This window comes from Hyperoodon ampullatus, assembly GCF_949752795.1.
Source record: "Hyperoodon ampullatus genome assembly, chromosome: 2".
NCBI classification, from domain to species: domain Eukaryota; kingdom Metazoa; phylum Chordata; class Mammalia; order Artiodactyla; family Ziphiidae; genus Hyperoodon; species Hyperoodon ampullatus.
The window spans coordinates 38,254,104-38,267,485 of record NC_136915.1 but is presented as its reverse complement, the minus strand read 5'-3'; the positions used below and the strand labels follow the sequence as shown (position 1 = coordinate 38,267,485).

General features: G+C 38.0%; 1 protein-coding gene across 1 annotated transcript in view; it reads left to right on the top strand.

Annotated features, from left to right (window-relative positions):
- The window catches only part of ZSWIM5 (zinc finger SWIM-type containing 5), a gene marked incomplete at both ends in the record, with an annotated part of 255,304 nt that overhangs the window by 225,944 nt on the left and 15,978 nt on the right, over positions 1–13,382 (top strand). Inside the window, 5 exons of the mRNA XM_079698739.1 lie at positions 1,706–1,852; positions 2,365–2,502; positions 4,135–4,395; positions 4,610–4,745; positions 5,598–5,755. Of these exons, the coding sequence (XP_079554865.1) occupies positions 1,706–1,852; positions 2,365–2,502; positions 4,135–4,395; positions 4,610–4,745; positions 5,598–5,755 (840 nt within the window). The remainder of the gene's footprint in view (positions 1–1,705; positions 1,853–2,364; positions 2,503–4,134; positions 4,396–4,609; positions 4,746–5,597; positions 5,756–13,382) is intronic.

Sequence of the window (13,382 nt, the reverse complement as noted above, 5' to 3'; positions counted from 1 at the left end):
ATAGCGTACATTTTTATTATCATCTCCCAATTCCCTACCTCCATCCCTCACCCCATATCTTTGTCTTTCACAAGATCTTGCTGAATCCACCTGAAATTCCCTTTGACTATATTTCTTCTTCTCTGATCTAACACTTCTAAAACATATATATAACAAGCATGAGAAAAAATATAACCTCATTAATAAACAAAGATGCAAATCAAAACAACACTGAATTATCATGTTTTGATTGCAAATAGTCAGAAATTTTATAAACAAAGATAATTAGGTTTTGGTAGAGGAGAGGTTACATGTAGGAGAGGTAATCTCATATACTACTGGTAGGAATGTAAATGCTTACAACATTTCAACAACATTTATCAAAAGCCTTTAAAATACATTCATAGCCCTTGATCCAGGAATTCTACCTCTAGGAATTTATCCTGAGCTATAATTAACTAAAAATATGCATAAAGTTATGGGGTTTATTAGAGCATGGATGTATAATGTACAGATGAGAAAAATTGGAAGCAATCTAAATGTCCAATAGTAGGGGATTGATTGACTTAATGGATAGTATGCATATTCAGTGGAATGATATGTAATCATTTTTAATGTTATAGAAGTGTATTTAATGATATGGGAAAATATTTACAGTACGTTATTAAGTGGAAAAACCTAGTTACAAAACAATAATTAAAATATCCCATTTTTATTAAAATTAAATAGAAAAGTCTGGATATATATTTTTTTCATAAAATGAAATATGAAACTAGAAATAATGGTCATCTCCAATCTTTATTTTCTATTTTATCTGTATTTTCAAATTTTCTGTAATTATTTGTATAATTTTTAATGTTATCTTAAAAGAAATCACAAAATAAACCGTAAATCTCATTATAATCACTTCCCCATTTATAAGCCTTTGGTAGTCATTTGTTATACGTAAGGTAAATCCAAACTCCTTAGTATGGCATCCAAAGCTCTTAACATCCCAGACTCTACCTTTCCAGGCTATCTCTAGCCACATAACTTAACTCCACACAGAACTATTTGCTGTACTCTGAAGATGTTATCTAGAATACTTTTTATGCTTTTACTTATATGCCTCTGTTTATATGTTATATATGAAGGCAACCAGGAATGCCTTTCCCTGCTTGTCTACATATTTAAAATATTACTTGCCCTACAAAGGATATAGCTCAAATATTATTTTCTTTCTGTGTATATTTCTATCATGCCGTTTCTTTTCAACTGTTTTATAATGATCTGTTTATGTATCATTTGTGAGCACTTTGAGGAAAGTGACCATTTCTTATTCATCTTTGTAGTTGCTTTGCCCAGCATGCTACCTGGCATTTAATAGGTTCTCAGGAAGCATAGGATTAATAAACAAATGAGGCCTTTCCCTCTATAAAGGCAGTTTGTTGCTACATTGCATTCCTGTAGTACATGTTCACAAAGAGGTACAACATTTTATTATCCTAGTTCTTTGTCCCTTTCTACACCAAACCACTACACTGAGGCTGCAGGGTATCTCCTTGGAGGTAGTACGTGTGACTTATTCAACTTTCTATCCCTAAAAGATAAAATACAATTTCTGGTACACAGTAGATGTCAGGTTGAATTTGAGGAACTGAACTGAATACAGTCTCCCTTTGTCAAGCATGAATTTTCCTGAATTGAAAATATAACTCAATCAAAATATTTTCTTCTCATCTGGTAGAGCATGTGCCTACAGCCTGTGCTCGGGTTGATGCCCTGCGTTCCCATGGTTACCCAAAAGAGGCCCTCAGACTCACAGTGGCCATTATCAATACTCTGAGATTGCAGCAGCAACGGCAGCTGGAAATCTACAAGCATCAGAAGAAAGGTATAGTGATCAAGAGCCATCTTAACTCCTTAGGCTGAGGCTGATGAGGATCTTCAGGGGCTGCAAGGCCTAGTACTTAATTTTCATTAAGTTTCCTGGTGTTACAGGGGATAGGGGATTCTAGGTCATTCTACGTGCTGTGTGGAGTGCCTCACTTTACCTCTATGAATATCAGTTTTCTTATCTGTAAAATGGGAATAATAATGCTGGCCTGCCTCTCTCACAGGACAGTTGAATCCACTAAGATCTGGTATGAGAAGATCTGTAAAGCTGTGTCTACATATGTGTGCTGTCAGCAGGCAGCCTAAATACATACCACATGCCTCAGAGCTGGCTGATGAGCTTGTGACCAGTCTCATCAACCCAAAGCAAGACAGTGAGGGAAGCTTTACTTTGAGTTTCAGGGCCAATGTCTGAAAGAGACTGGTGAAGAGACTAATGGAGAGACCAGGCAGGGACAGAGAGCAGTGTGTCTCTATCACTCTCTGAAACCTTGACCTGCTTGTTTCCAGAACTGTTGCAGAGAGGAACCACAACGATCACAAACCTAGAAGGCTGGGTGGGCCACCCCCTGGATCCCATTGGCTGCCTGTTTCTCACTTTGACTGAGGCCTGCCGCCTGAATGATGATGGCTATCTGGAAGTGTCAGGTACAGGAGTCAGCCCAAGGCAAGCCGAAACTGCCCTTGGGAGCTCTCTTCTCCTCCATGACAGAGGCTGTTTTACCCCTCTTGCAGCCTTTTGGTCTCTTATCCAAACTGGACCTCCCCTGAGAGGTTTTCTTGGGATTGCTCTCTTTCCCACCTTCCTTTCCCACTCTGTGGACTGGCCCTGTCCTACTCACCCATTTTACTGTGCCAGCCTCAGTCTTCCTTTGCTCCTCTCACTTCCCTACCGTGTGAATGCCTAAAGAGTAATCCAAGGGGAATAAGAAGGGCTAGGGGGATTTGAGGAGTCAGAGGCCAAGTAGTCCTCAGAGTCTGGAAGGGGGCAAAAACTTCCATCAGCAGTGTATATACCTTGTGTAATACTCTCATGTTCCCCTTGAACATTCTCCTTTATGGTGGTTTTGTACCAAATTTACAAAACGGAAATAAAAGGGAAGTAATTTAATAAAGTCTCAAAGTAGCAAGGACTTGAGACAGAACTGATTCTTCTTTCCTTTATGCTATCACTGTATTGTATACATACATCTGTTACGGTATTTAGCACACTGCATTACAATTTGTTTACAAGTAAGTATCTCTTACTAGACTGTCAGGTCCCTGAAAGCAGAAATTATGACTTATCATTGTGATCCTAGCACTTAGGGCAATAACTCGCATTTAATAGTCTTCCATAAATATTTACCAGATGGAGGAAGGGGAAAGGAAAGAAATTAGGACTCTGGCTTTTAAACCTGTGCTCTCCTGCTGAAACTTTGAACCCAAAGGTGGAACATATAAAGTAATAATAACATAAAAGTTGCAAATGTCACAAAAGTAATAGTTTAACTGGATGGATTTGGATTTCTGTGCGTAGAGATACAAGGGGTGGCCCCAGTGCAAGGTAGGGGCTACCCTATCTTCCCTCTGATCCCCTGAAAAAGGACTCATCGGGGCTTCCCTGATGGCGCAGTGGTTGAACGTCCGCCTACTGATGCAGGGGACATGGGTTCGTGCCCCGGTCCGGGAAGATCCCACATGCCGTGGAGCGGCTGGGCCCATGAGCCATGGCCGCTGAGCCTGCGCGTCTGGAGCCTGTGCTCCGCAACGGGAGAGGCCCCAACAGTGAGAGGCCCACATACAGCAAAAAAAAAAAAAAAAAGACTCATCATCTTTGGTCTGTTTCATCTGCACAGTGACACTTACATCTTGAAAACCCGAAGTTGTACTTGGGGTTTATTTACCATAGACATACACTTAGCTCCATCCACATACCAGGCCCTGGAGGTGCCTCAGGCAGTAAGATAAAGTATCTTTCCTTTAAGGTTCTTACATTCTCGTGAAGAGACAGACACAAAAATAGATAATTATAGTATTACATAACATTCTAGCAAAAGATTAGTATGATTGTATTCTTCCCCAGCTGGCCTAGCCAGATAATGCATTAGGAAGGAGTTAGGAAACTTTGTAACCCTGTAAAATAACCTTTTTTCAGTATACTTGTCTTACTGTTCTGGTGTTTGACTCAGCTTCCCTGTGTTAGCTCTTGACCAAGCTGTATTCCAAAGTGTGGGGGGAAGAGAGGCAGAAAAATCCATGGGGCCTGACCTACTGAATCCGGTGCCCTGTTGTCCTCAGACATGAATGAAAGCAGAGCTCCTGTGTACCAGCATGTGCCTGTGGCTGCAGGCTGCCCAGACAGCAGTGAGTCCTACCTGTCATTGGCCATGGAAGTTGCTCTGATGGGGATGGGTCAACAGAGGGTGATGCCTGAAGGCCTCTACGCACAGGACAAGGTGTGCCGTAATGAGGAGCAGCTCCTGAGTCGACTCCAGGAGCTGCAGCTGGATGATGAGCTAGTGCAAACACTGCAGAAGCAGTGCATCTTACTCCTGGAAGGTAAGTAGAGAAGGGGCTATTGTCACCGAGTCTTAGGCCTGTGACTCTGGGTTCCCCTCTCTAACAGAGCACAGGTATAGCAACATTTTTGACGTTAAAGTATAGTGAAGGTTCTTATGGCTAGCAAACACATATGGGATCCTAAGGCTCAAGTCCAGGCAGACAAATAAAAGCATACAGATAAATAACTGGCTGGCTTATCTTCTTCCTGCAGGAGGCCCCTTCAGTGGTCTGGGAGAAGTCATCCACCGAGAGAGTGTTCCCATGCATACCTTTGCCAAGTATTTGTTCTCAGCTCTACTGCCTCATGATCCAGACCTGTCCTATAAATTAGCCTTACGTGCCATGAGGTGGGTAGCCCTTTCCTAGCCCAAATGCCTCCACTAAACCAGAAGTCTCATATGTTCTTTTTCTTTGTTTGTCACACTTTCTTCTCTTCACTCTTTCTCTATTCTATTGGACCTGCCATCAGCCTGCCCTAAAATGTTTCAGATATTTTCATATGATCTAGGATTCCTATCTGGGATGCCTTGCTGGTGACGCACTTGCTCCCTGGCTGCATTCTCAGTGAACTGTCTGAGGAAGTCTCTGAATTTTTAACAGATATGGATCACCCAAGGCCTGAGTCTCTTTTGTTCTGGGCCCAGTTTGGCAGCTTCACAAGGGGTTTGAGCCTTTCCATACCTAACTGAGAAATGGTTCCCAGGCATAGGTCACCAGATACATCTGGGGAAGTAGAAGTAAGTCTTTCTATATCAAGACTTGAGAACAATGAGCTATGGGCATCCTGTTTCCAAACTAGAATAGGATTCTTGGTTCAGGCAGGTGGACCTCTAGGATGCAGCAGAACATACAGAAGAAGAATTTTAGTTAGGCTATAAGGCTGAGAAAGCTCCTCAGCTCAACCAAAAAGGACTGCTGAGGATTACTTGGCATATATTTCTTATGCTTTTAAAAATAATCTTATGGTTTTTGAACTGTCTTTCAAATCCATCTGCAGTAAGAACTATTCAGCTTGAGTTCTACAAGTGCCCAGGCACTCACCTCATATAAAGTACGGTACCACAGGTTTCAAAACCTTCAAAGTTCTTCATTAACCCTTTCCTGCCCAATTCCTCCCCAGCAAAGAACAAGCTGCCCTAAGGTGGCTCCAAATGGCAAGGGTCTGGGTGATAGCTTATGACTCTCCCTGGGTCTTCTAGGTTACCTGTTCTAGAAAACTCAACTTCTGCAGGCGACACTTCCCACCCTCACCATATGGTATCTGTGGTGCCCAGCCGTTACCCTCGCTGGTTCACGCTTGGACACTTGGAATCACAGCAGTGTGAACTGGCCTCCACCATGCTGACTGCTGCCAAAGGTGAGCATAGAAAGACCTAAGGCTCCAGCACCCCCAGTATGCCTGCCCAGTCATGGCCTATCAAAGGCTTAGCCTGCTGTCTCCTGAACAAGAGAAGCTATCTGTCCTCCCCTAAGCACTTATAGTGATAGGGATCCTCACTTTGATTACTGCTATTAGAATGAACACATGAGTCCAAGCCAAAGTTTTGCTGTAGTTACTAATTGTAGGACTCTGAGTACAGAGAATGAGATCATATTTAAGGTAACTTCTAAATCTAACCTTCCATATGATAAAGTCACTTTACCTTTCTAAGCCTCTGGTTTAAAAATCTATAAAATGGGGATCATTGTCAATGACCTGTCAGCTTCCCAGGGCCATTGGAAGATCTACTGAAGTGATGGAGCTCCAGATCTCTTTACAGATACGAGAGTTTATGATTTTTCTAGGGCCCCTGGTCAAAAGATAGGCAGTCCAGAGTGACTCAGGCTTTTAAGTTCACACACTCCATGTTAGTTATGTAGGTTTAATCACAAAGAGAAGTGAAAATAAGCCCCTGAGAAGTTATAATAAAATACTAGCTACCATGGACTATGAATATTTTTCCAATACCAGGAAACTACATGAGTTTTTAAAAGCACTTTTTAAATTTAAAATTACTTTTTGTTGTGTCTTCTTATTGCAAAAAAATGCATGCTCATTGTAGAAAAGATAAAAGATACAGATAAATCAATATAAAAATGATCAAAAAACCAATACAAAAATTGAACAAAATATGATCAGGCAAGCCTACAGAAAAGAAGATACAGATGACTTTTAAACAATTAAAATGCCTGGCCTCACTGGAGAAATACAAATTAAAATTACCCTGAGATAACATTTTTCACAAATCTTATTGGCAAAAGTAATAAATATGACAATAGTCATCCATGTTGGAAGTGGGGGTGGCAGTGGCCTGGCATGGAGTGTCAGATTCCAAGCAGGATAAGGATGACTGCAAATCCAGGATGCTCAATGACCTTAAGCACAAGAAATATGGAGAAAATTATACCAAGGCACATCATAATCAAATTGCTTAAAACCAGTGATAAAAGGGAAAATCTTACTTAAAAGCAACTAGAGGGAAAAAATACACATTACATAAGAAGGACAAAAGATAAGTATGAGAGCAGGTTTCTCATTAGAGGCAGTGTAAGCCAGAAGACAGTGGGGAAAAATCTTTAAAGTGCTTTTAAAAAAAACTTTTGACCTAGAACTCTATACCAGTGAAAATATCTTTCAAAAACAAAGGTGAAATAAAAATCTTTTCCAGACAACCACAGTTGAATTAGAAATCAGTAATAAAAAGATATATGGAAAATCCACCGAAGTTTTGGAAATTAAACCACACACTTCCATATAACTCATTGGACAAAGGGAAAATAATACAAGAAAATTAGAAAATATTGTAAACTGAATGAAAAAGCACAACATATAAAAATTTGTGGATTGGATCTAAAGCTTTACTTAGCAGGAAATTTTTAGCACTTAATACCTATATTTGAGAAGAAGAAAAGTTTCAAATCAGTGATCTCAGATTCTGCCTTAAGAAGCCAGAAAAGGAAGAGCAAATGAAACCTAAAGTAAGCAAAAGAAAGGAAATAATAGAGATCAGAACAGAAATCAGTGAAATAAACTATAGAAAAACAGACAAAATCAATGAGACAAAAAGCTGTTTCTTTGAAAAGATAAATAAAATTGAAATCTATGTCCAGACTGATGAAGAAAAAATGAGAAGACAAAAATTACCAATATCAAGAATGGGAAAAGTGACATCACAACAAATTCTAAAGGCATTAAAATGTTAATAAGGGAATATTATGAATAACTTTATGCTAATAAATTAAACAACATAATGAAATAGACTAATTTCTTCACAGACGTAAACTACCAAAGTTCACTCAAAAATAAATAAGAATTAGCTAGGTATATACCCAAAAGAATTGAAAACATGGACTTAAACAGATTATTTGTACACCAATATTAATAGCAGCACTATTCACAGTAGCCAAAAGTTGGAAATAACTCAAGTATCCATCAACAGGTGAATGGATAAACAAAATGGAGTATATGCACACAATGGAATATTATTTAGCCATAAAAAGGAATGAAATTCTGATATATGCTACAACATGGATGAGCCTTGAAAACATTATGCTAAGTGAAATAAACCAGACACAAAAAGACAAACATTGTATGATTCCACTTATATGAGTTACCTAGAATAGCCACAGTGAAGAAATAGCAATAGATGCTAAGCTAGTGGTTGAACATTTGATGAGGAACAGGATATTTACATAGTTTCAAAGTATCTCTCTACAAATTTGGGATGATGAGAAAGTTCTGGAAATAGTGGTGATGGTTGCACAACAATGTGAATGTCTTTAATGTCACTGAATTGTACCCTTAAATGGTTAAAATGGTAAATTTTATTATGTATATTTTATCACAGTAAAAAGGAAAGAATAAATAGAAATGAATTTCAAAGAAATTGAATTGGTAAATAAAAACCTTTGAAAGAAAAGAAAGAAAATCCAGGACTAAATGGTAAATTCTACCAAACATTTAAGGAAAACATAACAATTCTGTATAAACTCTTGCAGAAAATTGAAGAGGAGGAAGTATTTCCCAGCTCAGTCTATAAAATCAGCATCATCCTCACACCAAAATCAGACAAAAAACTATTGTGAAAAAGAAAACTCAGGGCTTCCCTGGTGGCGCAGTGGTTGAGAGTCTGCTTGCCGATGCAGGGGACACGGGTTTGTGCCCCAGTCCGGGAGGATCCCACATGCCGCGGAGCAGCTGGGCCCATGAGCCATGGCCGCTGAGCCTGCGCGTCCAGAGCCTGTGCTCCACAATGGGAGCGGCCACAACCGTGAGAGGCCTGCGTACCGCAAAAAAAAAAAAAAGAAAAAAGAAAACTCAGAATAATATCTCTCATGAGCATAGGTGCAAAAATTCTTAATAAAAATTGTAACAGATTGAATCCAATAACGTATAAAAAGGATAATATATTGTAATAAGTAGGGTTTACCCCCCAAGAATGCAAGGATGGTTTAACATTCAAAAATCAATCACTGTATTTCACCACACTAATAGAGTAAAGAAGAATATCTATATGATCATCTCAGTAATATGGAAAAAGGACCTGATAAAATCCAACATTTATTCCTAATAGAAACAATTAAAACCCTCAACAAACTAGGAATAGAAGGGAATTTCTTCAACATGATAAAGGGCATCTGTGATACAGCTACCCTTATACTTAATGGTAAAAGATTGAATGTTTTCTCCCTAACATCAAGAACAAGGCAAAGATGTTTACTTTCACCTCTTCTATTTCAATATCATACCAATGATTTTAGCCAGTACAATAAAACACTAAAAAGAAGTAAAAGCTATCCAGATTAGAAAGGCAGAAGTAAAACTGTCTTTATTCTCTGATGACATTGATTGTCTATGTAGAAAATCCTATGGAGTCTACAAAAAGCTATTAGAACTAATAATAGATTTAGCAATGTTTCAGGGTATAAGATCAATATACAAAAATCAATGGTATTTCAATATACCAGCAACAAACAATCAGAAACTGAAATTTTTAAAATTATCATTATAACATCAAGAAAACATGAAATACTTGAGAATAAACCTAGCAAAATATGTGCAAGAAAATCATATACAATGAAAATCGTAAAACATTGCTGAGAGAAATTAAAGAAAACCTAAATAAATGGGACATACTGCACTCATGGATTGGAAGACAGTATTATTAAGATGTTGATTCTCTACAATTTGATATATAGATTCAGTGCTATCCAAATCAAAATCCTAACAGGCTTTTTGGAGTAGAAATCGATAATCTGATTCTGAAATTTGTATGGAAATTCAAAGGACCTAGAGCAGCCAGAAACAACTTTGTGAAAGAAAAATAAAGTGGGACGACTAACACCACCTGATTTCGAGACTTATTATAAAGGTGTAGTAATCAGCAAAGGGTTATTGATGTAAAGATACACAAATAGATCAGTGAAAGAAAATAAAGTCCCAAAACAGATCCACATATATGTGGCAAATCTATTTCAGTAAAGGGGCAAAGCCAATTCAGTTGAAGAAATGAAGGTCTTTCAAAAAGTGGTAAAACATATACAAAAATTAGCTCATGATGGATCAAGGACCTAAATGTAAAAGCTAAAACTATAAAACTTTTAGAAAAAAACACAGGACAAAATCATTTTCATTTTTAGTTAGGCAAAGATTTCTTAGATACAACACTAAAAGCACAATCCATAAGAGAAAAAAATTGATAAATTGGACTTACCAAATTAAGAACTTCTGCTCTGTGAAAGTTACTATTGAGAATGAAAAGATAAGCCACAGAGGGGGAGAAATATTTGCAAATCACATATTTCATAAAGGACTTGCATCCGGAATATGTAAAGAACTCTCAAAACTCAATAATAAGAAAATGAACAATCCATTTTTTTAAATGGAAAAATATCTGAACAGACACTCCACCAAAGAAGATATTCTTCTGAGAAGTAAGCACATGAACATGCTCAATATCATTAGTCCTTGGGGAAATGCAAATTAAAACCACAATAAGAGAAAGGCTAAAATTTAAAAAACAAAAAGCAGCTGTAGTGAAGACTGACTGTAGGAAAGACTGGCAAGGATGAAGAGCAACTGGAGCTCTTGTACATTGCAGGTAGAAACATAAGCTGTACAACCACTTTGGTAAACCATTTGGCAGTTTCTTAAAAAGTTAAATAGACACCTGCGCATATGATCCTTCCATTCCACTCATAGGTATTACCCAAAAGAAATGAAAGCATATATCCATACAAAGACTTCAACATGAACGTTCATAGTAGCTTTATTTTTAACCAAAAACTGGAAACAATCTCAATATCCATCAGCAGGTGAATGGATAAAAACTGTGATATAACCATACAATAGAATACTACTCAGTAATAAAAAGGAATGAACTAGTGATACATACTGCAACATGGATGAATCTCAAAATAATTATGCTGAGTGAAAGAAGCCAGACCAAAGAAAAAACAGTGCCTATTGTATTATTCCATTTGTGTAAAATTCTAGAAATGCACACTATGGTGACAGAAAGATGATCAGCAGTTTCCTGAGAATGGGAGCTGGGACAGGTTAGGATGGAAGGGAAGAAGGCATTACCAAGGGTCCCAAGGAAACTTTGGGGCAATGGATATGTCATCAGTAACGGGTCAAGTCACAATGATATATTACCTAACAGGAAGGAATAAGAATTCAGTATCACTTCTTTTATATTACACCAAAAATGCAAACCTTCATCTAATCATGAGGAAACATTAGGCATGCCCGTATTGAAGAACATTCTACAAAATAACCAGTCTAATGTGCAAAGGTGTCAAGGTTATGAATGTCAAGGGAAGACTCAGAAATTTTTCCAAATTGTCAAAAGACTGAAGAGACATGACAAACTAAACGTAACACACGATCTTGTATAAAATCTTTATATGTTACACTACCAAACGTAAGGTAGATAGATAGTGGGAAGCAGCCGCAGAGCACAGGGAGATCAGCTCGGTGCTTTGTGACCGCCTGGAGGGGTGGGATGGGGAGGGTGGGAGGGAGGGAGATGCATGAGGGAGGGGATGTGGGAACAGATGTATATGTATGACTGATTCACTTTGTTATAAAGCAGAAACTAATAAAAAAAAAAATGTTAAAAAAAAAAATCTTTATATGTGTTTATACAAGATCACGTGTTGCATTTAGTTTGTCATGTCTCCTTTGGTGGTAGTAATACATCAATATACATTTCCTGATTTTGATAGTTATGTGGCAGGTATGTAGAAGAGTGTCCTTGTTTGCCAGAAATAGACTGCAGAGTCCAAGGAGTGATTGTGTATCAAGTCAGTTACTTACTTTCAGATGGTTCGGGGGGAAGAAAATTATGATGCTTGTAGTATTCTTGAAACTTCTCTTTGAGTTTGAAACTATTTCAAAATAAAAGAAAACATTTTGATAAAACATTGTGTTTGGAAAGGTGTAGAGTGGAAGTATAGGTCGGTAATCCTTTGTGGAGGGCAATTTGGCATATCTCAAAATTACAATGTACATGTCCTTTGACCCAGCAATTTCACTTCCAGGATTTTATCTTACAAATATATTTATACAAATGTGAAATGGTATCTGTACAAAGTTATTCACTCCAACCTTGTTTGCAACTGCAAAATACTTGAAACATTCTAAATAGCCATCAATAGGAGACTGATTAAATATATTACTTTAGCTCCAAAATCTCTTAACATGGAATTCACAAACCTGAAAAACTTTGAAAATCCAAACTTTTTTCTAAGTTGACAGCAAAACCTGGCCTCAGCTGATATGAGGCATTAGTTGCTTCTCAACACTCTTACCAGTCACAGACATCTCTGCTGTTCACTAATATTGTTTGCCTTTTTCATTTAGATGGTTGTTATTTTGTCAGTTTGAGTTTAATTGCCCTGTAAAAAATGCCCAGAAAATTGAAGATACTCCTGTGGGTAAGAATAAGAAGCAAAGGAAGCATCTGTCATTAACAATAGCACAGAAAATAGAGTTAGTGCGAAGTTTGATCAGGTATGTCTATGAGACATCTTACTAAAGAATAAGGTATGGGAATTAACACCACATATGACTTGAAATAATAGAAGGACAAAGAGTTGAAGTTTTACAGGGACAACAATGACCAGAACTAATGAAGAATAGAAATTTTTCAGAGGGCAAAAATGAAGATATTGACATGACCATGATTGAATGGATTCAACAATGAAGCAATGTGAATATGCCACTGACTGGTTTGTTGTTCATGAAACAAGCTAGATTATGCCATGGAAGACTGAACCTTTATGAGTAGAGAATATCAGAAGATTGGCTGCATGGGACTTCCCTGGCTGTCCAGTGGCTAAGACTCCACATTCCCAATGCAGGGGGGTCAGGTTCAATCCCTGGTCAGGGAACTAGATCCCACATGCAGCAACTAAAGATCCCGCGTGCCGCAACAAAGATCCCTCATGCCGCAACTAAGACCCAGTGCAGCCAAATACATAAATAATTTTTTTTTCTAAAAAAAAAGGAGATTGGCTGCAGAAATTTCAGAAGCATCACGGTATAAAATATCTGGACAACTATGATGAAATAGCTTCTTTTCATGAAGAAGATGAAAATTATATTGACAGTTTGTTAAGGTAATTTTTAATGAAAACCTTAGTCTCAAACGTGTATATACGGTGGATGAAACAGCTTTGTTCTGTTCTGTTTTCTTAAAAAGAAAAAAAAATTAACAATGATTGATGAGCAAACGAGGTTTTAAGGACTCTAAGCACAGGTTGCAAGTTCTGGGATGTGCCAATGCAGCAGACAGGTAAAGCTAGAAAAAGCCAACATCCACAATGGTTCAAAGTCGTTCAGGGAATTCCCTGGCAGTCCAGTGGTTAGGACTCCGTGCTTTCATTGCCATGGGCCCAGGTTCGATCCCTAGTCAGGGAACTAAGATCACACAAGCCATGCGACGCAGCCAAAAAAAAAAAAATTGTTCACGATTTATTTATTAGTATGTAAACAAAAA